This window comes from Ylistrum balloti, unplaced genomic scaffold (assembly GCF_031769215.1).
Source record: "Ylistrum balloti isolate Yb309-2 unplaced genomic scaffold, AGI_CSIRO_Ybal_v1 Utg371276, whole genome shotgun sequence".
NCBI classification, from domain to species: domain Eukaryota; kingdom Metazoa; phylum Mollusca; class Bivalvia; order Pectinida; family Pectinidae; genus Ylistrum; species Ylistrum balloti.
The window spans coordinates 25924-51215 of NW_026782686.1; the positions used below are offsets into that span (position 1 = coordinate 25924).

Here is a 25292-nt window from a genome sequence, read left to right on the forward strand (position 1 = left end):
ATCTTAATAATGTATCCAAGCTTTCCCATCCCAATAACTACCTAAAATGGAAAAAAACACAAACACGGAATCTTATAGGAAAATCAACAGTATGTATCTGGTACTTCTTCAATACCAAGAAAAAACAGAATGGAAAATCAACGGTATGTATCTGGTACTTCTTCAATACCAAGAAAAAACAGAATGGAAAATCAACGGTATGTATCTGGTACTTCTTCAATACCAAGAAAAAACAGAATGGAAAATCAACGGTATGTATCTGGTACTTCTTCAATACCAAGAAAAAACAGAATGGAAAATCAACGGTATGTATCTGGTACTTCTTCAATACCAAGAAAAAACAGAATGGAAAATCAACGGTATGTATCTGGTACTTCTTCAATACCAAGAAAAAACAGAATGGAAAATCAACGGTATGTATCTGGTACTTCTTCAATACCAAGAAAAAACAGAACGGAAAATCAACGGTATGTATCTGGTACTTCTTCAATACCAAGAAAAACAAAAAACAAAAAAACTAAGACATATCACATCATATGTTAAGTTCCTCTGATCCCATACTTCAAATCCCAGTGTTTTCAGCACCCCGATCAGTATTCAGACGTCACGCCCCTTCTAACGGGTTATGTCTTTCATGCCAGGACTGTTGAGTAGCTACAAAAGGTTGACTGATTATAAATTTCCAAACATACCATAAATCTCTACAAGAATACTGTTTTAACTATCGTTATCATTCTGATTTTAGAGCATTCCCGTTTTGTATTTGACCATTCTGTAAATGATTGATCTGTCCATTTGTGTATACTTTCTTCTCCTTGTCATCGAATTTCGGTTTCTGTCTGTACGTCTTCATGTAGAAGTTCATGAACAGAGCCAAGAAGCACAAGTTGTAGAAAAGAACCGCCTTGACGAAAAGGTCGGGATAATCACAGTCTTTTACAAACAGGAAGGTTGACAGGGTATGGAAGATAACTAGGATAAACTGGGCCTGAAACATAAAGGTTACAGAGTGAGGTCAATGCCACTTACTTCCATACAATAAGTATAGAAAAATATTTACCATTGACTTTCTACTCTGTGTATGTATTGACCGATTTCGTCAGTGGACGTGCCAATGTTTTGACAAAAACTAATTTCAAGACAACGAATGACTTTTTCTTTGCTTAACAATTGAAGGTACTGAAAAATCGCTTCGACTCAACCGAAATTTCGACTTAATGAAATTCTAGCCATGCAAACTAAAATTACAAAGATATAGAAGGGATAAAATCAGGACTTGAAAATTATATCGACTCAAACGGTATTTCGGCTCAAACGATTTCGAGACAACGAGCTTCAACTGTATTATCACTTGGTAAAAATTCTAACCATGAACACCTTGTATGATATATTGTTTTGTATCAACTAGTCAGATGATGATGACGATGAGTCGCAATTCTATACTTACGATCTGTATAGTAGTGATATATTTTTTCCACCACAGGTATTTCTGAATAGTAGGGCCTCCGGCAGATAAAAAATAGTACATATACATTACACTATGAACCATGGCGTTGATGAAGGCGTGGAAGGTTCCCCAGCCACCTAAAGGAAAACCATAATATCACTATTGTAGGCACATCACAATCTTGTCTTCACAATCTGGTGTATGATACTATCCTAGTTATTACTATAGTACACAAAAAGGTTTGCTGCTGGTTATCAAGTTATCACTATAATATGTACTGAATAGAATGGGGTAATATAACATTAAGTTATCACTATAATATGTACTGAATAGAATGGGGTAATATTACATTAAGTTATCACTATAATATGTACTGAATAGAATGGGGTAATATTACATTAAGTTATCACTATAATATGTACTGAATAGAATGGGGTAATATTACATTAAGTTATCACTATAATATGTACTGAATAGAATGGGGAAATATTACATTAAGTTATCACTATAATATGTACTGAATAGAATGGGGTAATATTACATTAAGTTATCACTATAATATGTACTGAATAGAATGGGGTAATATTACATTAAGTTATCACTATAATATGTACTGAATAGAATGGGGTAATATTACATTAAGTTATCACTATAATATGTACTGAATAGAATGGGGTAATATAACATTAAGTTATCACTATAATATGTACTGAATAGAATGGGGTAATATTACATTAAGTTATCACTATAATATGTACTGAATAGAATGGGGTAATATAACATTAAGTTATCACTATAATATGTACTGAATAGAATGGGGTAATATTACATTAAGTTATCACTATAATATGTACTGAATAGAATGGGGTAATATAACATTAAGTTATCACTATAATATGTACTGAATAGAATGGGGTAATATAACATTAAGTTATCACTATAATATGTACTGAATAGAATGGGGTAATATTACATTAAGTTATCACTATAATATGTACTGAATAGAATGGGGTAATATTACATTAAGTTATCACTATAATATGTACTGAATAGAATGGGATAATATTACATTAAGTTATCACTATAATATGTACTGAATAGAATGGGGAAATATTACATTAAGTTATCACTATAATATGTACTGAATAGAATGGGGTAATATTACATTAAGTCATCACTATAATATGTACTGAATAGAATGGGGTAATATTACATTAAGTTATCACTATAATATGTACTGAATAGAATGGGGTAATATTACATTAAGTTATCACTATAATATGTACTGAATAGAATGGGGAAATATTACATTAAGTTATCACTATAATATGTACTGAATAGAATGGGGTAATATTACATTAAGTTATCACTATAATATGTACTGAATAGAATGGGGTAATATTACATTAAGTTATCACTATAATATGTACTTGCATAAAAATGTTTCAGATGACTCGCGTGATTGCGAACACCTACCTGGTGCAAATTTTATACCGAACCACCAATTGAAGGGTAGAAATCCATGATGGAACAGGTGCAGAAAAGTCAATTGGTGAAATTTCTTTTTCAATACGAAAATTACCTAAAAGAAATCAAACTTTAAAAAATCAACAAATTTAAGGAGATGGTTGTATTTACATAATGAATGCCATTTCACTGGCATCAACTACTTTTTTCTATTGATTAATGGTCACCATTGTATGTACATTAAGATCAATGAACCTTCGTAAACCCAACGGTTTCGCTTTCGACACATCCAATCAAATCTGAAGACTCGGGATGGAGCAATCGCTTGGCAGATATCTGAATATTTAACATTATAACGGCGCTTTATATTACAAAATTAGTTTGTTTTTTATGCTGTATAACGATTTCTTTGATCTCTACCAATGATATATAACTGGTATAACAACAGCTTCTTCCTTGAGTAATGAAGTCATATCAATAACAAAATATTCGAGTTTCGTCATCACGTGATCTCCTCGTTGACAACACTTTAAGGTACGGATAAACGGTGAAACAAAAATATGAAAAACAATTGAAACCAATTTTCATTTTCAATGATATTTAAATGTGTACTTATTTACAGCGTTTTGGTCCCGAACTTACCGTATCTGTTAATTCTATCATCTTTGAAATAAAAAATAGGTATGCTGCAAAGGCCATCTGAAACGGAAGAAAGCGTCAATAGTGTACATATTCAAAGAATTTACTAGTGGACTTAAGTCGGACTGTCACACGATTGGGTGGTATAAACACACTGATCATCTTGTCCATCAATTTAATCCTACATAGTGATTTCTATTTAACTGTTCATTTCGGGTAAAACAAAAGAACTTTGCTGCAACCCTAATGTATAATGCATACTGGTTCAGATCATAAGTGTATATTGTACACATACTTAAATCTATTTATTTTGAACAAATAAGAGCAACAAGGAATTCGCGCACTTAGCAATTAGCACGTTCATATTTCATCGCAATAACGTAAGCGTGGAAAGCACTTAAATTAGAAATTACATTTTTAATTATGATTACAATATGTGCGTTTACAGTATTAAATAAACTTTAGAAAAAGAATGAATTATTTCTTAAAGAGGTATTGAAAATATTTTTTAAAAAGTTTACCATTCAATGTATGATGCCTTATCAGCATACAGATATAAAATTATTTTCGAAAGTTTAACCATTATTCAATATGCGTACAAGAAATTACAACAGAGGAAATTCTCAATCATTATCTACAACTTTTACAAATATAAGTGTAAAGCTTGAAGGTGACACGTTAGTAGGAAGAAGTTTAAAAACATAATGCAATGTTTTCGCAAACCTGAAATTGCATGAGGACGTTGAAAACATAACACGGTCTCAAGTATACAAGAGTTCTGAACTTACTCGATCCCCACTTTTTGTGTAATCTACTGGCTGACACCAAATGTTGTACCCTGTCAGCCATCCGGCCATAGCAAACTGTAACAGTAAGAAATATACAATATACAACTAGATGTTTGTCTGTACCCCGTCAGTCATCAGGTCATAGCAACCTGTAACAGTAAGAAATATACAATATACAACTAGATGTTTGTCTGTACCCCGTCAGTCATCAGGTCATAGCAAACTGTTACAGTAAGAAATATACAATATACAACTAGATGTCTGTCTGTACCCCGTCAGTCATCAGGTCATAGCAAACTGTTACAGTAAGAAATATACAATATACAACTAGATGTCTGTCTGTACCCCGTCAGTCATCAGGTCATAGCAACCTGTAACAGTAAGAAATATACAATATACAACCAGATGTCTGTACTCCGTCAGTCATCAGGTCATAGCAACCTGTAACAGTAAGAAATATACAATATACAACTAGATGTCTGTCTGTACCGCGTCAGTCATCAGGTCATAGCAAACTGTTACAGTAAGAAATATATGATATACAACCAGATATCTGTACTCCGTCAGTCATCAGGTCATAGCAAACTGTTACAGTAAGAAATATACAACTAGATGTTTGTACTCCGTCAGTCATCAGGTCATAGCAAACTGTTACAGTAAGAAATATACAACTAGATGTTTGTCTGTATCCCGTCAGCCATCAGGTCATAGCAAACTGTTACAGTAAGAAATATACAACTAGATGTTTGTCTGTACCCCGTCAGCCATCAGGTCATAGCAAACTGTTACAGTAAGAAATATACAATATACAACTAGATGTCTGTCTGTACCCCGTCAGTCATCAGGTCATAGCAAACTGTTACAGTAAGAAATATACAACTAGATGTCTGTCTGTACCCCGTCAGTCATCAGGTCATAGCAAACTGTTACAGTAAGAAATATACAACTAGATGTCTGTCTGTACCCCGTCAGTCATCAGGTCATAGCAAACTGTTACAGTAAGAAATATACAATATACAACTAGATGTCTGTCTGTACCCCGTCAGTCATCAGGTCATAGCAAACTGTTACAGTAAGAAATATACAACTAGATGTCTGTACCCCGTCAGTCATCAGGTCATAGCAAACTGTTACAGTAAGAAATATATAATATACAACTAGATGTCTGTACTCCGTCAGTCATCAGGTCATAGCAAACTGTAACAGTAAGAAATATACAACTAGATGTCTGTCTGTACCCCGTCAGTCATCAGGTCATAGCAAACTGTTACAGTAAGAAATATACAATATACAACTAGATGTCTGTACCCCGTCAGTCATCAGGTCATAGCAAACTGTTACAGTAAGAAATATACAATATACAACTAAGTATATGCATTCCGTCATAATGGTCAACCGTTCCAAAACATTTAATGTACATTACACAGCAAGGTGTTATTTCATTTTCATAAATAATCACATATATATCAATCACATAATAAGTAACAATAATCCTCCTCAGTCCTGTTTTACATAATAAGTGTTCTCAATACGTATCCTTATTCTCATTAATCTATTTCACATTGACGAAAATATGTCCAAAGTATTATATTCATTTTCCTAGTGCTAAATCATTAATCACTGTCGGGAGATTAAACGGCACTTACCTCCTTAGCCATGTACATGGAGAACATCACCATTCCAAAGTTGTAGATAAGGACAAACCATTTCATCTGAAGCGGTTTTCTTTCGGCCATGATCGTGCGTCCATAGTACGCGAAGATGTAGTAGCAAACAAGGATGATTACACATGGGAAGGGAGAGCTCATAAGAGGTAACCCCTGGACCCGCGGGTCTGAAACAAAAACCGGAAGTAAGGTAATTATTGAGAATAAGTACGTTATATTGAGAGGCATGTGGAGAATAAGAAAAAACATGTCAAGCATTTCAACTGAAATATCCAATAACCAATCATTTCAGTGATTCTGCCGTAATATTTGACTTGCAAATTTCTTTATATATGTTCAAAGTAGTTCGCGAAGAATAGAACTTCTTGAGGTCGATATGGTTATGAAGAGAAAGAACATGATTACCAGGTAAAAATCACCACAAACTCTACGATAGACCCAAAATCTTATGAATGCGGAAGTCTTCCAAGCGAGCGTCAAAATGTTTTACAATCGGTCGTTTAGAGTAGCTGTTTAAGCACATTAAAAAGATAAAAAGAATTGAATTACAATAACTTTCTCATGGCCTTTGTCGTTTATTTTGTACAATGTACTCAAATATATATTTTACCACCATTACACATCCATATAAATATTCATCCTGCATTTCGCATTGCTTGAAACTAGGGTCACGACATCAAGACCATATTATCTTTCAATTTCAACATTATACTATCTGTCAGTGTTTTCCAACATAAAAGATATTTTAGGTAGGAGTCTCTACATCTGGTCACTATATGAATGAATACCAATAAGAGGAATGACGCAAATATCTCGATTTAGTACGTGTTACAGCTGATGGTAGGAACCTCTACATCTGGTCACTATATGAATGAATACCAATAAGAGGAATGACGCAAATATCGCGATTTAGTACGTGTTACAGCTGATGGTAGGAACCTCTACATCTGATCACTTTATGAATGAATACTAATAAGAGGAATGACGCAAATATCGCGATTTAGTACGTGTTACAGCTGATGGTAGGAACCTCTACATCTGATCACTTTATGAATGAATACTAATAAGAGGAATGACGCAAATATCGCGATTTAGTACGTGTTACAGATGATGGTAGGAGTTTCTTCATCTGGCCAATTTTTGAATGGATACCAATAAGAGAAATGGCGTAGAGGACAGCTGATTGTGACGTAGAAGAACATGTTAAGAAAGGATTGTAAGATGACGGCTTCGATGACGGCTACGATTACATTGCAGACTTTAAAAACATAGAAACTCCATCAAACACAAAATATTATATATATATATGTGTGTGTATTACCAAATACTGCGATATAGGTCAGTGTCTGGTCAAGACTTACTTCTATAGCATGTCGATGAATTAACTGTTGGCCCTTTATACCATTTTAGTCTTGTACAGAACATATGATGCAATACAACCATGTCATCCTTTTGCAAAAGCTGAATGTTTGAATACCTATTTTACTTCTATCTCTACCTCCTCTGTAGATCTTGAGCCTCTACCTCCAGTTTGATCTTACACTCATCTCGTTTTTGACAATATTGTTATTTCTGAACAAGATGTAAAAGATCAACTTTTTGCCCTTAGCGATAAGAAACCACCAGGTCCAGATAATCTTTCTCCTAAAATCATTAAAATGCTTGCCCCTTCTATTTATCTTCCTCTTACTATACTATGTAACAAAACTTTTGAGACTGGTACTATCCCCTCTCTTTGGAAATCTGCTAATGTTAGTGCTATCTACAAAGGAAAAGGTACTGAAAATAATGTTTCTAACTATAGACCTATCTCTGTAACCTCATGTTTTAGTAAAATTATAGAAAAAAATATTTTAAGTATCATCTTTATGAATCAGAAATTATATCAAAACACCAATCTGGTTTTATGCCTAACGACTCAACTGTTAATCAACTGCTTTCCATATATCACACAATAATAAGTAACTTAGATAATAACAAAGAATTAAGATTTATTTTTTGTGATATAAGTAAGGCATTTAATAGGGTCTGGCATGAGGGTCTGTTACATAAACTTGAATCATATGGAATAAAAGGAAATGTCCTGAACTGGTTTAAAAATTATCTTTCTAATAGAAAACAAAGGGTGGTAATTGATGGTTTTGCTTCTACTTTTAAATATGTCCATGCAGGGGTTCCTCAGGGATCAGTCCTAGGGCCTTTTCTTTTTCTTCTATACATAAATGATATAACTAATTGTGTAACAAGCTGTATAAAATTATTTGCTGATGATACATCACTTTTTAGAATAATTAATACTAACCCCATAGAAGAAGCTGAAGTACTGAGTAATGATCTTAATCACATCAATAACTGGTCTAAACAATGGGATATAAACTTTAATCCAGCTAAAACAGAATCCGTAATATTTTCTAGAAAATCAGAACCAGATCATCCAGACATCTTTTTTAACAATGAGCTTGTCTTAACATCAACTTCTCATAAACATCTTGGTCTCTTCTTTAGTAGTGATGGCAAGTGGAATAAACATATTGATTACATATACAAGAAGGCAAACCAAAAAATGAGAATCTTAAAAAATAAAATTGACAGAAAATCTCTTTCCATACTTTATATATCCCATATTAGACCAATTCTTGAATATGCTGATACCGTGTGGGACAACTGTCCAGAACATGTCAAGAACCTATTAGAATCAATTAATCTTGAGGCAGCAAGATTTATAACTGGGTTACGCAGAGGTACATCCAGTGAAAAACTGTATTCAGAACTGGGCTGGGTTTCTTTAGGTGACAGAAGGAAAAAACATAAAATGACTTTAATGTACAAGATTTTAAACAAAGAATCACCAGATTATTTATATGATATCATACAACCATATTTAAACAATCCTAATGAATCAAGATACCAACTTAGAAATAATAGAATTTTTTATGAACCATATTGTCGCACTGTTAGTTATTGCAATAGTTTTTTCCCAGATATGATCTGTGAATTCAATAAAATCGGTGACTCCTTGATTGACATTCACTCCATTGGCCAGTTTAAGAAATTACTTGATAGAAATCTATATGTAAATAATAATGCTAATGTTAGTGTTGTTTTTAAAGAATATGGACAAAGAAAATACAATATTATCCTCTGTCAGCTAAGGAACTCAGCTAGCTCTCTCATTTTTGATTTACATAATAATCACTTGATAGAATACCCCTCATGTGCTTGTGGTGAACCACTTGAAACTGTACAACATTATTTCTTTGAATGTCCAAGATATGTAACTTACCGTCAAGATTTGTATCATTCTCTATATCAACATGATCATCCTCATTATGAATTAGATTTTATTCTTAACGGCTGCCAAGATTGTGATATTAATGTTAATAAATCAATATTAGCCTCTGTAATTAGCTATATTATTGGCACAAAAAGATTTAGCAAATTATAAAAGTTTTTAAAATTATAAATTATGAATATGAATTTGTATACTTGGTTAGATATTGAAGAATTCTGATATTCTAGTTATCATTTATTCCTAAAATAGGGATATAACTCTCTAATGTTAAAGCAGAAAATCCTCTATATTTTGGAAAAAATAATTCTATTCTACAGTAATGCACGTTCAGGTATACTTGCTTCTCCATTAGATAGGATGAGGGTCAACTTTATTACTATGGACACTCATGGCCCAATATTCCTGTCAGTATGGAGGAGCAAGTGTACCGTAAGTGTATTGATTCAGTTAAAATATTTCTAAATTTTACAGATCAGATTATTTTGTATTTTGAATTATATACCAAATTAAGTAAGAATTACCTCCCTTCTAAGGTTTCTCTGTGTATTTATCTGTATGTGTGTGTGAGGGTGTGTATGGGAGAGAGGGTGTGTATGTGCGTGTGAGGGTGTGTGTATATATGTATGTCTATATGTGTGTTTGTATGTATGTATCCACTGTAAGTTACTGTATGCTATACATGTACATGTAAGTATGTAGGTTTGTGAGTTTGAAAGAGAGGGAGTATGTATGTGTGTTTGAATCTGATCAGTGTAACTGTAATTGCCCACCTGTGTTGTCCCAGGAGAAGACTTATATAGGCACTAGCCTGCTGTCTAATCCTATTAATACTTTGTATTAATAAAATATTTTGAAATGAAAACCATGTCCCCTTTGGGGTCTTGATGGGACGAATATAACATTAATTCCTGCATCTTATACAGAAAAAGCCAAAAGTCGAGTAAAGGTGACTGGGACCAATTTTAAAATTCAGCCAACTAAATTGATTTGTTGAAATGATATAAGGAATCAAAATAATTTCATTGTCAACTCAATCAGCTAAATTTGCCAGGTATGAACCAGGAAAATATTACTGATGGGTTTCTACAATGCTTGGTTCCTAGGTATATTTACCAAATGTGTGTCACTCATTAACCTTACAATACTACGATCCTTTGAATATTTACCAAATTTGTGTTATGTATAAAGCAAAAAATGCCACGATCTCCGGTATTTTACTAAATGTGTGTCACTCATTAACCTTACAATACTACGATCCTTTGAATATTTACCAAATTTGTGTTATGTATAAAGCAAAAAATGCCACGATCTCCGGTATTTTACTAAATGTGTGTCACTCATTAACCTTACAATACTACTATCCTTTGAATATTTACCAAATTTGTGTTATGTATAAAGCAAAAAATGCCACGATCTCCGGTATTTTACCAAATGTGTGTCACTCATTAACCTTACAATACTACGATCCTTTGAATATTTACCAAATTTGTGTTATGTATAAAGCTAAAAATGCCACGATCTCCGGTATTTTACCAAATGTGTGTCACTCATTAACCTTACAATACTACTATCCTTTGAATATTTACCAAATTCGTGTTATGTATAAAGCTAAAAATGCCACGATCTCCGGTATTTTACCAAATGTGTGTCACTCATTAACCTTACAATACTACTATCCTTTGAATATTTTCCAAATTTGTGTTATGTATAAAGCTAAAAATGCCACGATCTCCGGTATTTTACTAAATTTGTGTCACTCATTAAGCTTACAATGCTTGGATCATTTGTATATCTATCAAATCTGTGCTTGCAATAGTACAATCCTTGATATGTCTACTGAATTCGTGTTACTTATCAAGCTTACGACGCTAGAGCTTTTTGTATATTTACTTGTCTTGCTTGGATCTTCATTCTCAGTTTCAATTGTATTTATGAACTATTGAATATAAAGTTTCGGATCCTTGTTAAGAGTATAGAAATACCTATTGATTGCACTTTTATTTCGGTAGGTGTATTGAGGCCCATCCCCATACATTTATCATCTCAGATAGTTTTTATCATCAGACAAATACCATCTCCTGTCTTGTAAGCTTACCTAAGGTATGTCATAGAAATGAAACTTCATTATAAAGTAAACATTCAAAGTGTGTACTATTGAAAATGAATCATATTTTGTATATAAATCAACTTTAATCTTACTTTACATTTTAAACGTTTATTAAAGTCTTTGTTCAGTGTAGTGCATGACATGGATGGATAGTTACTATCCTTGATTCTGACATACATGTATTGATATCGTAATTTCAAAAGGTGATCATACTTCACGCCTCACTTGCCTGGTTCTAAAACCCAACGCACGACTAAACTTGTTTAAGTGTTGTTTTTAATGTAGTAGATACATTTAAGGTACCTCTGAGAGTGTTAAGTGGATAGACAAAAGTGTCAATGCAATTAGACAAAGGCTTCATATTCATAATTTGTGTTTAACATTTAATTATTTACCTTTCATTAATAGGGTTGATGTTGAACTATGTATTAATATTGTTTGTTCTGTGTGGAATGAAATACCTTAACCTTTGCTTGAAATGCATTGTTTTAATTCTCTAAATTTTTTTCATAATCTGCAATGAAAATACAAGACAAGCCCTGGTTTAATCTACAATGTAAGCAAAAGTTTAAGCTGTACAAACCCGCTCCACCTGCTTTTTACATCAACAAATCTAGAACGAATCAATAGATAGAGAAAAAGAATATAAAGAATTATTTAATAATAAAGGAATGTAAGAAAATGGAATTGAGACATAAGATAATAACAACGCAATGAGGGTGACTTGATGAAGTATTCAAGAAAGCAAAATCCAAAATATTTTCAGGCAAAATTTCTTTAGATAATTTTTTCAAACATCTGAATATTTAAGCTGTCATTGACGCATAGATAGCATTGACATGAACGAAAATGAATGCATATTTGACGAAATGAATATGATTATCAATGAAGAAGAGGTTAACCTTGCTATCAGTAAGTTGAAAAGGAGTAAGAGCTGTGGAGAACATAAAAAGCACCAATTAAATTTTCTTACAATACAAAGATATTTTTCATCATATTTATTTTATTCTATTTTCCAATAATTTTTCTTCCCGGATGTTTGTTCCACTGGGTGTGTAAAACAAATACATACCCATGTACAATAATGGAGAAATTGCTGACATTAATAATTAAAAAGGCATCACTTTAGTTACATAGGAAAATTATTTACCTCTATTCTAAATACAATATTAATTTGGATATAGAAAATATTGTAATAATAGAAGATCAGTTGGTTTTTAAACCAGGTTTCTCTACTAATGATGTCCTCCAGCTCATAATAAATAAGTATTTGATTAACAAAGTGGAACATTTTATTGCCTTTTTGTAGATTTGTTGTATTGATAGAAGTAATATGTGGTGAACACTAGTAAAACAAGGTAAAATGTTAAAAAATATTCAGTCGCTGTATAGTTGTGTTAAATCGTGTAAGATGGAAGCTCACTCTTAATATTGTGAAATGCGTTTTAAAAGAAGATTATCCGTCGATGGAAATCAACATGAATTTGTTTTTTTAAATGTATGCAAACGACTTATTTGTAGAATCCTCAGATAAATTACAAAAAGTGTTAAACAAATTGAAAAAATTTAATACCGATTATAAACTTACATTGAACAAGGAAAAAATAAAACAGTAGATTTTAGAAATGGTGGTGTAAGAAAACATGAAATAAATCATATGATATAATGAAACAGAACTCGATATCGTCAACCAATACAATATTGGTATACTTTTCAACTTTAACGGAAAACATGTGGCTGATCAAGGGAAAAAGCAAAGTACTCCAAAGTATGTTGTTTTTAAAATCACGAATATAATATTCAGACACAGATTTCAAAAAGCTTTGTGTGTAGAAAAGTGCATATTAATTTCTACAAAAGACTTCTTGGCGTAAACAAACGAACGTGTAATAAATAGTCTAGTATATTGTGTGTTAGGACAAGTAGCATTTTTGACCTGTAAATATTGGTTACAACTGCAGGCTACCGATTACTGTATGTTAAAATCCTGTTTTGATGAAAGGGTAGCATTTAATGATATCTGAATATTAAATATTCCAGCCGAGCATAACAAATGAAGATTTAATTATTTATGGAATACAGATTGTAGTGAGAAAATAGTGTTCAGCTTGATTGAACAAAGATTTTAACAGGATATATTATCCTATATTTCTACTATTCTAGAGGTAAATAATAGCAACATATTATTGATATTTTTTCGTTATAATTCTACATGTGTACAAAATTACATAGAAAGATTTCTAATAAGCTCACACAATCTTAACATAGAACAAGGAAGAGCAAAGAACCCGTGTATTATGCCAAACAAATGGCATTGGGGATGAATTTCATTTTAAGTGTTGCTTTTATAACAATCTTCGACGTTCATATATTATGCCATGATATGAAAGCAGACCACGTGTATTCAAATCGATACAATCATTTGACTGTCCAAAATGAAATTAATTGAGTAAATCAGGAAAATTCCTTTACTTATCGACTAAACAATGAACCATATAGCTATTTATGCTAGTCTGTGCCATAATGTTTGTATACATTTTCACGTTTCTCAATACATCATTGATTCTATTATTATCATTATACATGTAACTAAAGGTATATATGTAAGTGACATTTTATTAAAAAAATTTACAATGTATATTAATACAATACGCTATGCTGCTGTTGTATACAAGATCACTGCTATTTTAGACCGTTGTATAATTCAATTAAAAAAATAAATATAATCATATAAGCCATTAAATATTAATCAGTAATTATGAATTATGAGGATTTCCTGATACAAAACAATAACAAGAGGGCACAGTTTTTCACTATTAAAAAGAAGGAGCAGACTAAATCTGAGGAAATATTCTTTCTGCGAACGGGTGGTAAACCAGTGGAATTCACTTCCTTATGCCGTTGTAACGTCACCAACAATCAAAACTTTGGAATCCCGATTGGATAATCATTGGGGGCAAACTGAATGTGTTCATAACCATGAACTAGACAATAACACACTGATCTATATTCTGGATGCTAATTCTTTTTAACTCTGATCTGGATATATAAGCTTAATAAGCCTGCGTCCAGTATATTATTATTATTATCATCATTAAGTTATTGCATTTTGTTACATCAATCTGAAATAGAAAATCGCTGTCCATTACTATAGTATGAATTATATATTTTTTCGTTACGTACAATAATTATTGTGATGAACTATCTTACTGTGTATCATTTGCTTAAGTACTAAACCAGGACTATTCATGTCCCTGTATGTACCTTCATGTCTGGGTAACGACTTATAATGTATAATGATGTTTATAGTAACGTTATATAAAAAACTAATTACATTATTAAAACGGCTCAAATCAAAAAGCTTTAAAATCATTTGACAAATTCATTGACGCTGATGACACTAATGAAACTTGGCAAATCATAACAAAAACCCCGAATCAAATGTTGTTTCGACAGCAACGATCATTGTCATTGACAACAAATGAATCAAGGTAACAACACGTTTCAGACAGTTCATTGCTATTTTTTTTAAAGATTAATTCTCTTTCTGAATCTTTTTAAAGGACGGATCTGATAATGTTACATCGCTATTTTGGGGAAAACATCGTTTTCAGCACACAACTGTAATTTGTTTATCATTATGCTCAAGATATTGAAATGAGATCTATATCAAGGGAACGTAATGCATGAAGCGAAGCGCAATGTTGTTTTCTATCTAGAGCGATGTTGTCTTCTTCTTTGTCTAGAGCGATGTGAATGGTTGTCCTCTTCTTTGTGTAGAGCTATGTGAATGCTTGTCCTCCTTGTCTAGAGCGATGTGAATAGTTGTTATCTTCTTTGTCTAGAGCGATGTGAATGATTATCTTCTTTGTCTAGAGCAATGTGAATGGTTGTCTTCTTTTTTGTCTAGAGCGATGTGAATGGTTGACTTCTTCTTTGTCTAGAGCAATGGGAATGGTTGTCTTCTTTTTTGTCTAGAGCGATGTGAATGGTTGTCTTCTTCTTTGTCTAGAGCGATGTGAATGGTTGTCTTCTTCTTTGTCTAGAGCGATGTGAATGGTTGTCTTCTTCTTTGTCTAGAGCGATGTGATTGGTTGTCTTCTTCTTTGTCTAGAGCGACGTGATTGTTTTCTTCTCTATATAAAACAATGGAAGGACCTTGCTCGTGTTCTAGACTAATATATAGTAATGGTTCGTGTTCTAATCTAATTGATGGTGATGTTTAGTATTCTATTCAAATAGATTGCGGTGTTTCGTGTTCTAGATTAATGCATGGATCTATCTCGTATCATAGACAAACAGATCTGAACATCTTATGTTCTAGACTAATGGACCAGGCTATTTCGTGATCTAAAGTACTGGATGGGACTACCTAGTGTCATAGACTATCGGGTAGGGCTATCTCGTGTTCTAGACTAATTGATGGGGCTAACTCGTGTCCTTTACAAACATATCTGGATATCTCATGTTCTAGATTAATGGACTAGGCTATTTCGTGATTTAGAGTAATGGGCAGGGCTACCTCGTTTCATAGACTAATGCACGGAGCTATCTCGTGTCCTAGACAAACAGATTTGGATATCTTATCTTATAGACTAACGGACTATGCTATTTTGCGATCTAGACTGATGGACAGGGCTACCTTGTGTCCTAGTGTAATGGACGGGCTTTTTCGTGTCCTAGATTTATTGACGGGGTCTTTCGTTCTCTAGGGTAATGGATGGGTCTATCTCCTGTCCTATACCAATATATCTGGATATCTCATGTTCTAGAATAATGGATGGCAATTTCGTAATCTAGACTAATGGACAAGGCTACCTCGTTTCATAGACTAATGGACGGGATTACCTGGTGTCCTGGACTAACGAACTAGGCTATTTCGTGATCTAGACTAATAGACAGGGCTACCCCGTGTCCTAGACTAATAGTCAGGCTATTTCGTGTCCTAGATTTATTGACTAGATCTCTAGTGCTCTAGAGAAATGAATGGGTCTATCTTGTGTCCTATACTAACACATCTAGATATCTCATGTTCTAGACTAACGAACTAGGCTATTTCGTGACCTAGACTAATAGACAGGGCTACCCCGTGTCCTAGACTAATGGTCAGGCTATTTCGTGTCCTAGATTTATTGACTAGATCTCTCGTGCTCTAGAGAAATGAATGGGTCTATCTTGTGTCCTATACTAACACATCTAGATATCTCATGTTCTAGACTAATGGACTAGGCTTTTTCGTGATCTAAACTAATGGACAGGGCTACCTCGTGTCACAGACTAATGGACAGGGCTACCTCGTTTCATAGACTAATGGACGTGGTTATCTCGTGTCCTAGACTTATTGACAGGGTATCTCGTGTTCTAGAGTAATGGATGGGTCTATCTCGTATCCTAGACCAACAGGTCAGGATATCTCAAGTTCTAGACTAATGGATGGTTCTATCTCGTGTCCTAGACTTATTGACGGGTCTCACGTGTTCTAGACAAATGGGTTAAGCTATCTTGTGTCCTAGACTTATTAACGGGTCTCACGTGTTCTAGACTAACGGGTTAGGTTATCTTGTGTCCTAGACTTATTGACGGGTCTCTCGTGTTCTAGACTAATGGGCTGGGCTACCTCGCCTTTTTAATTACAATGGATCGAGTTATTGATAAAGATATGTAAGAAGCACACGTGTTGCTTCAATATGTGTTCATCTGATATGTAATGTAAAAAGCGTAATGGAATTGTTTTATCTAAAGTTAATAGTTATCTACACACAGCTGTAGCTACTCCTCTCTCCTCGCCTGTTTGATACACTTGTTTCCGAGCGTGACAGAGTCTACCAATATGTTGTGGTCGTAAATGACACTGCACATTTGCCTCACATTTTCTGGTCTCACGCTGCCAGGAGCATATCTGCAACCGAATCAGGGTCTCTCTTTGCAACTCAGTTTGGTCTCACATTGGCAGGGACAAATTTAGAACCAACAAGGGTCTCCATACTCTCATAGTTTTTGGTCACACACTGCCAAACTGTCTAGTCTTATAGTGTCAGGGAAACATCCACGTTCAAATAGAGTCTCTCTCTTCTTCACAGTCTGGTCTAACACTGCCAGGGACAGCAACACAAAAGCTGTATGACTACAATATTCCAGTGTTGGTATGAACATAGTAGTGATTCGGATGACAGACTTCGGTAGTACACACGGCTGTTTATTTCTCTTATTCTCCTTGTATGTCATATTAGCTAATTCAGTATTTCACTTTCTCTTACACTTTTATTTATCTTTTCTTCTCCACGTTTTCTCTAAAAATAGCCTTCCTTGTACATCTTTGTGTTTACCACTGTCTCTGTAGCAATCTACACTTTCTTTCCTTGTTTCCTTGTATCTCTCATGCTTGTCTTCTCATTCCAAACGCAACGGGTCTTGCGTTTCATTAGAAATGGCATTTTGTTCAGGAGAAGGACTGAGGTCCTCAAATGTTTGTGGAAAATTCCAAGATCCATTTTGGACAACCTCGACCGCTGGCATGGTGATTCTGACGGTAGTCCTCTTGGCGTAACACAAGACATTTGGTACATACACCCAGTTTTCTGTACTTCCGTGCTAGATAATATTCATAAACGACGCATTTCATAGGTGCAGACAATTAAACACACCATATCACTAAGGTTTTTTTTTTTTTTTTTTTAATCAGAAATAAAGGCATTCATCCTTATCAGAGAATACGGTAGATCAACGTCTTTACCTATATCGGAGAAAAATGGCAGATAAAAAATGAGTTTTTCCCATTAATCAGAAAATTATGGCTGGCCACTATTGCTACGAAATTCTTCATCTAAAAAATAAGAAAAGTCACTGAAGACCGTTATTACAAAATTCAACAAAGCATATTTTACCAGAAAAAAAAACAATGGCAAAGAACATAATGTTTTATCAGAAAATATGGCAGTGCTCAGCTTATTTTAACAGAAAACACGGTAGCGAACAGCATGTTTTACCAGGAATATTGGCAGTACATAGCATATTTCACAAGAAAACATGGCAGCAAAAATAATGTTTCACAGGAAAATATGGAACAGCACATTTTACCAGAAAACACGGTAGCGAAAAACATGTTTTACCAGGAATACTGGCAGTGTATAACATATTTCACCAGAAAACATGACAGCAAACAACATTTTCACCAGAAAACATTGCAGGGCATAGCATATATTACCAGAAGACATGACGGAGCTCAGCATATTTTACCGGAAAACATGGCGGAGCACAGGATATTTTACTGGAAAATATAACAGAGTACAACATATAGCTGATCATACGGTTATGGAGCCATATAAATATGATGTCTCCCTCTAAATCACTCTCATTAAACAGCTCTGCTAATATGTACCGATTTCAAAGTCGGTTAAAAACTTAAAAAAGAAAATGTGAAAGGTAGACTTCAGATCAAGCGACAACGGTAACGTGGCCAGCTACATCTGACTTTCAAGTTGTGCATATAAATCCGTTGCTCAAAATTCATTAAGACCAAACACAAGCAAAGTTGACATCGAGTTCGGTCTTGTAGTAAACGCCTAGACCCAATCATCAAATACTCTTAGGAATATTCAGAAAAGGACTTTAAAAGTTTTCGTTTCGCTTCGTGTTTCAAAAAGTGCAAGTGAAAGTGCAACTCCAACCAATATCATACCATGTATCACTGAACTACTCTATTTTCAATGTATTAACACTCATTTTATATTGTTGTTATTACGGATGTGTCATATGAGGTAGCGGAGCTGTGATTGGCTGAAGATGACTTATTGACGTCTTAGCTTCATATAGTTGTGCATTACAGATACAGACTGAGAATATCGCCAATTCATATCAAATTTACAGAGCTTAACAGGAATATTGATAAATTAAAAAACAAACAAACAAATAATAGTAAACAAGTATTTTTTGTAACAAATTGGTTCCAACTGGACGTGATTACGCGTTGTTCATGCTCTATTCACAACTGATTTGATTTATTTTGCTGTTGAAAAATATGATAACCTGTAGCAATACTTTAGCTATGTCTCTTCGTGTTTTAACATGTTTTGACAAATTCAGAGAAAATATTTTTTCATCATAGTAATGGCTCCTCTCTGATTAACTTTTGATAAATTCTGCAGTAAATCTTTTTAACACTGCATGACATTACCTGTTAATGACCTATCGTATCATTCACACATAGCAGTCACACATTAGCTTTTGTCCCGTCCGCTAACGCATGAAGACTTTAAAGATGGTATAAAAAGCGGGATATACTAACGCGACAAAATTGATTTTTCAATCTTAAAATTTCTCTGCTGGAGTCAGTGTCACTATAGCTAGTACAAAGTACGTACGACAGGTGTCGTCACAAGTACACACGACGTAAGTCACGAGCACATACGGCACGTGTCCTAAAACCACACGACAGGTACCGACAACATTATACCCGATCGCTGTCGTCACAAAAACACAACAGGTGTCGTCACAAGTACACACGACAGGTGTCGTCACAAGTACACACGACATAAGTCACGAGCACATACGGCACGTGTCCTCAAAACCACACGAGAGGTACCGACAACATTATACCCGATCGCTGTCGTCACAAAAACACAACAGGTGTCGTCACAAGTACACACGACAGGTGTCGTCACAAGTACACACGACGCAAGTCACGAGCACATACGGCACGTGTCCTCAAAACCACGCGACAGGTACTGACAACATTATACCCGATCGCTGTCGTCACAAAAACACAACAGGTGTCGTCACAAGTACACACGACAAGTGTCGTCACAAGTACACACGACATAAGTCACGAGCACATACGGCACGTGTCCTCAAAACCACACGACAGGTACCGACAACATTATACACGACTGATGTTACCACAAAAGCACGATCGCTGTCGTCACAAAAACACGACAGGTGTCGTAACAAAAACACAACAGCCATCGATACAAGTATACGACAATTGCCGCGAGGATTGCACACGGGAGGTTTAAATACATACTACATGTGCCGTTATCAGTACACAAGGCCTGTACATCGGAAATACATGACAAATCCTGTCCAGTGTTCCTGCTCTATACTCAGGGAATATTCTACCCACGATACGACACATCACGTCCAGGGTAGGTGTACTATAGTCAGAGAATCTTATACCCACGATACGACACATCACGTCCAGTGTGTGTGTACTATAGTCAGAGAATCTTATACCCACGATACGACACATCGCGTCCACATCGCGTCCAATGTATATGTTACTATGGTAAGAAAATCTTATACCCACGATACGACACATCACGCCCAGTGTGTGTGTACTATAGTCAGATAATCTTATACCCACGATACGACACATCGCGTCCAGGGTAGGTGTACTATAGTCAGAGAATATTATACCCACGATACGACACATCACGTCCAGTGTGTGTGTACTATAGTCAGAGAATATTATACCCACGATACGACACATCACGTCCAGTGTGTGTGTACTATAGTCAGAGAATCTTATACCCACGATACGACACATCACGTCCAGTGTAGGTGTACTATAGTCAGAGAATATTATACCCACGATACGACACATCGTGTCCAGGGTAGGTGTACTATAGTCAGAGAATATTATACCCACGATACGACACATCGCGTCCAGGGTAGGTGTACTATAGTCAGATAAGCTTATACCCACGATACGACACATCACGTCCAGTGTAGGTGTACTATAGTCAGAGAATATCATACCCACGATACGACACATCGCGTCCAGGGTAGGTGTACTATAGTCAGAGAATATTATACCCACGATACGACACATCACGTCCAGTGTGTGTGTACTATAGTCAGAGAATATTATACCCACGATACGACACATCACGTCCAGTGTGTGTGTACTATAGTCAGATAAGCTTATACCCACGATACGACACATCGCGTCCAGTGTAGGTGTATTATAGTCAGAGAATATCATACCCACGATACGACACATCACGTCCAGTGTGTGTGTACTATAGTCAGATAATCTTATACCCACGATACGACACATCACGTCCAGTGTAGGTGTACTATAGTCAGAGAATATCATACCCACGATACGACACATCGCGTCCAGTGTATGTGTATTATAGTCAGAGAATATCATACCCACGATACGACACATCACGCCCAGTGTGTGTGTACTATAGTCAGAGAATCTTATACCCACGATACGACACATCACGTCCAGTGTAGGTGTACTATAGTCAGAGAATATTATACCCACGATACGACACATCGTGTCCAGTGTAGGTGTACTATAGTAAGAGAATATTATACCCACGATACGACACATCACGCCCAGTGTGTGTGTACTATAGTCAGATAAACTTATACCCACGATACGACACATCGCGTCCAGTGTGTGTGTACTATAGTCAGAGAATATTATACCCACGATACGACACATCGCGTCTAGTGTAGGTGTACTATAGTCAGAGAATATTATACCCACGATACGACACATCGCGTCCAGTGTGTGTGTACTGTAGTCAGAGAATATTATACCCACGATACGACACATCGCGTCCAGTGTGTGTGTACTATGGTAAGAAAATCTTATACCCACGATACGACACATCACGTCCAGTGTGTGTGTACTATAGTCAGATAAGCTTATACCCACGATACGACACATCACGCCCAGTGTGTGTGTACTATAGTCAGAGAATCTTATACCCACGATACGACACAACGCGTCTAGTGTAGGTGTACTATAGTCAGAGAATATTATACCCACGATACGACACATCGCGTCCAGTGTGTGTGTACTATAGTCAGAGAATATTATACCCACGATACGACACATCGCGTCCAGTGTGTGTGTACTATGGTAAGAAAATCTTATACCCACGATACGACACATCACGTCCAGTGTGTGTGTACTATAGTCAGATAAGCTTATACCCACGATATGACACATCACGCCCAGTGTGTGTGTACTATAGTCAGAGAATCTTATACCCACGATACGACACATCGCGTCTAGTGTAGGTGTACTATAGTCAGAGAATATTATACCCACGATACGACACATCGCGTCCAGTGTGTGTGTACTATAGTCAGAGAATATTATACCCACGATACGACACATCGCGTCCAGTGTGTGTGTACTATGGTAAGAAAATCTTATATCCACGATACGACACATCACGTCCAGTGTGTGTGTACTATAGTCAGATAAGCTTATACCCACGATACGACACATCGCGTCCAGTGTGTGTGTACTATGGTAAGAAAATCTTATACCCACGATACGACACATCACGTCCAGTGTAGGTGTACTATAGTCAGAGAATCTTATACCCACGATACGACACATCGCGTCCAGTGTGTGTGTACTATAGTCAGAGTATCTTATACCCACGATACGACACATCGCGTCCACATCGCGTCCAATGTATATGTTACTATGGTAAGAAAATCTTATACCCACGATACGACACATCACGCCCAGGGTAGGTGTACTATAGTCAGAGAATATTATACCCACGATACGACACATCACGCCCAGTGTGTGTGTACTATCGTCAGTAAAGCTTATACCCACGATACGACACATCGCGTCTAGTGTAGGTGTACTATAGTCAGATAAGCTTATACCCACGATACGACACATCACGTCCAGGGTAGGTGTACTATAGTCAGAGAATCCTCTACCCACGATATGACACATCACGTCCAGTGTAGGTGTACTACAGTCAGAGAATCCTCTACCCAGGATACACACATCATATCAAATGCATTTGTTCTATAGTCAGGGAGTCATCTACACGCGATACGACACATCACGTCCGGTGTATATGTGGTAAGGTAGATACACTACGGACTTATATCTCAGTGTGTTGTATTATAGTCGTGTCAATACGTTAAAATGAATGTTATATCGCCCAATTAGAATATTCATGGTAACGTTCAGTCTGGCCAGTAGGTAAACTGTTACATTTGTATGTGTGTATCTATAGTGTATGTGTGTTTTGTAGTGCTTGTTGTTTATAATGTTGTGTATATGTGTATAATCTGGTAAATAAGTATGTATACTGTAGTTGTAGTTATCATACAATTTATACAGCTGCTTTGTGTGTCTTTGGTCACTCCAAATGTAACGTATAGTTTTGTGAAGGGGGAACCGAACTGCTGGCGGAAACTTGTGCTAATTGTAGAACAATTGAGAGCTGGGTTACTGGTTCGAGTCCTAGAGTGGCAAGAATAGCATTCATTACATTTTTAAGTGAAGTCGTACACTAGCACATGATACTTCACCTGCGTGTTAAAGAACTTAAAGAGGCCATTAATGTTTTCGTGCAAACCACGCGATATACGCCCTAGGGTGCCTGATCATAGATGATAGCGGACCGTGGTGTGAGACATTCTTTCTACATCACTATTTATATTTCTCTTACAGTACGGTGACCACGATGAAACTTCAGTCAAGCATGTCACTACTTCATCAGAGAATACACATGTACAGATTCGATCAACAGTTGAGGGGTGGGGCACATTTAAGAAATATACTCTCTACTATTATAGTAAAATGACAACAGCGAGATGTATATATTAAGGTCAAAACTATTCCAAATCCCACAATGAATCCTGTTAAATACGCAGTCAAAATATTAACATTACACAACAGACAAAACTTCTTAACACGCGTGCGGGGAAACTAACCATGCTTAAGTGTGTAACTAACACGCGTGTCATCAAACTAACCATGCACGTGTGAGTGTGAGAGGCGACAGCCGGCGACACCTAGCTAGCTATCATTTCGCATGTACAACGGCTGTATATATTTGTACATATATACTAGCGACGGGAATGTGTGTGTCATGAACTACAAGCTGTCCTTTGACAAAACATGTCTTCATTAAAGCTAAGCTGGTCCGCTTACCTCCCGCTTCCAGGAATTTTTGGTAACTGTCCGTCGTCTTCCTTATAAAATCCATGATACATCGGCCGATCGTGCTTCACGTCTTGTGACATACAGTATCTACGACAGTCTCGCGTCACTGACTCACCCCAGCTGTACGTTAATTGAATGGGGCTGAAATAGTTTTCCCTACTGAGTTTTCCAGGATATAGGTTGGGATCAAGTTCTTATCAGAAATACAATCAATTAAAACATACAGAGTGCTACTTGACGAATGACATACATACGTAAGATATGTTTCTAGATCAAAATTTGGATGATGACCACACAGAGGTTATATTAAACATAACACACGCAAAGGGAAAAAACGGTCGACATCTTTATACCTTAATGTTAGTACAACCTAGCAACAGATGAACTCCCCAATTAACATGATGTACATCTCAATGGTCTGAGTGGAAAGTGAAGTATGTGGCTAGTTTCTGAATGAATGCACGCTTGACTGAATCTCCGACTCGGCCTGATTCAGGCGACTTGCTCAGTATCATATACATACAGAACAGAGTAAGAGTTATAAACACGGTGCACCAGAGACACAAGTACACTTACCACCGTCTAATCTTACCCATCGATCAGTGGTCACATTTCAATGAATATGCCTGTTTGGACAGGTCTATTAATTAATATTAAATACAGGTATATCTTAACGTTTTTTCACAGGTGAATACGTTGCACTTTCCACACTTCATTTGGTATTCATTATTTCGTAAGATAAACTTGGTGTACCTGGCTCAGAGATCAAAGAATTTTAACAGTGCGCAGGTTTGTATATACTTATTTAAATTTATGCTTTCATCAATGTTGTCATATGTGTAAAACATCTTCAAGATTGTCACACGTAAAAACACCTTCATGTATGCGGCGTGAATCAGTCACATTAAACGTGCGTTCACTTTATATAACACTAATTATACA

At 35.6% G+C, this 25292-nt stretch overlaps 1 protein-coding gene across 1 annotated transcript; it reads right to left on the reverse strand.

Annotated features, from left to right (window-relative positions):
• Positions 1–416: 416 nt before the first annotated feature.
• LOC132561777 (elongation of very long chain fatty acids protein 1-like) lies at positions 417–24394 on the reverse strand. Its single transcript, XM_060226475.1, has 7 exons — positions 24339–24394; positions 5988–6175; positions 4342–4416; positions 3557–3613; positions 2924–3029; positions 1448–1584; positions 417–988 (listed from the first exon to the last, which is right to left on the reverse strand). Exons 1-7 carry the CDS (start codon positions 24391–24393, stop codon positions 731–733), a joined length of 876 nt encoding a protein of 291 aa, XP_060082458.1. The 5' UTR covers position 24394; the 3' UTR covers positions 417–730.
• Between the last annotated feature and the right edge of the window lie 898 nt (positions 24395–25292).

Coding starts and splice junctions, on each gene's coding strand:
- LOC132561777 (XM_060226475.1), bottom strand. CDS start 24,393: ATGGATTTTATAAGGAAGACGACGGACAGTTACCAAAAATTCCTGGAA. Junction 6,176..24,338: donor AAAATTCCTGGAAGCGGGAG/GTAAGCGGACCA, acceptor TTTTTGTTTCAG/ACCCGCGGGTCCAGGGGTTA. Junction 4,417..5,987: donor CCATGTACATGGCTAAGGAG/GTAAGTGCCGTT, acceptor TTACTGTTACAG/TTTGCTATGGCCGGATGGCT.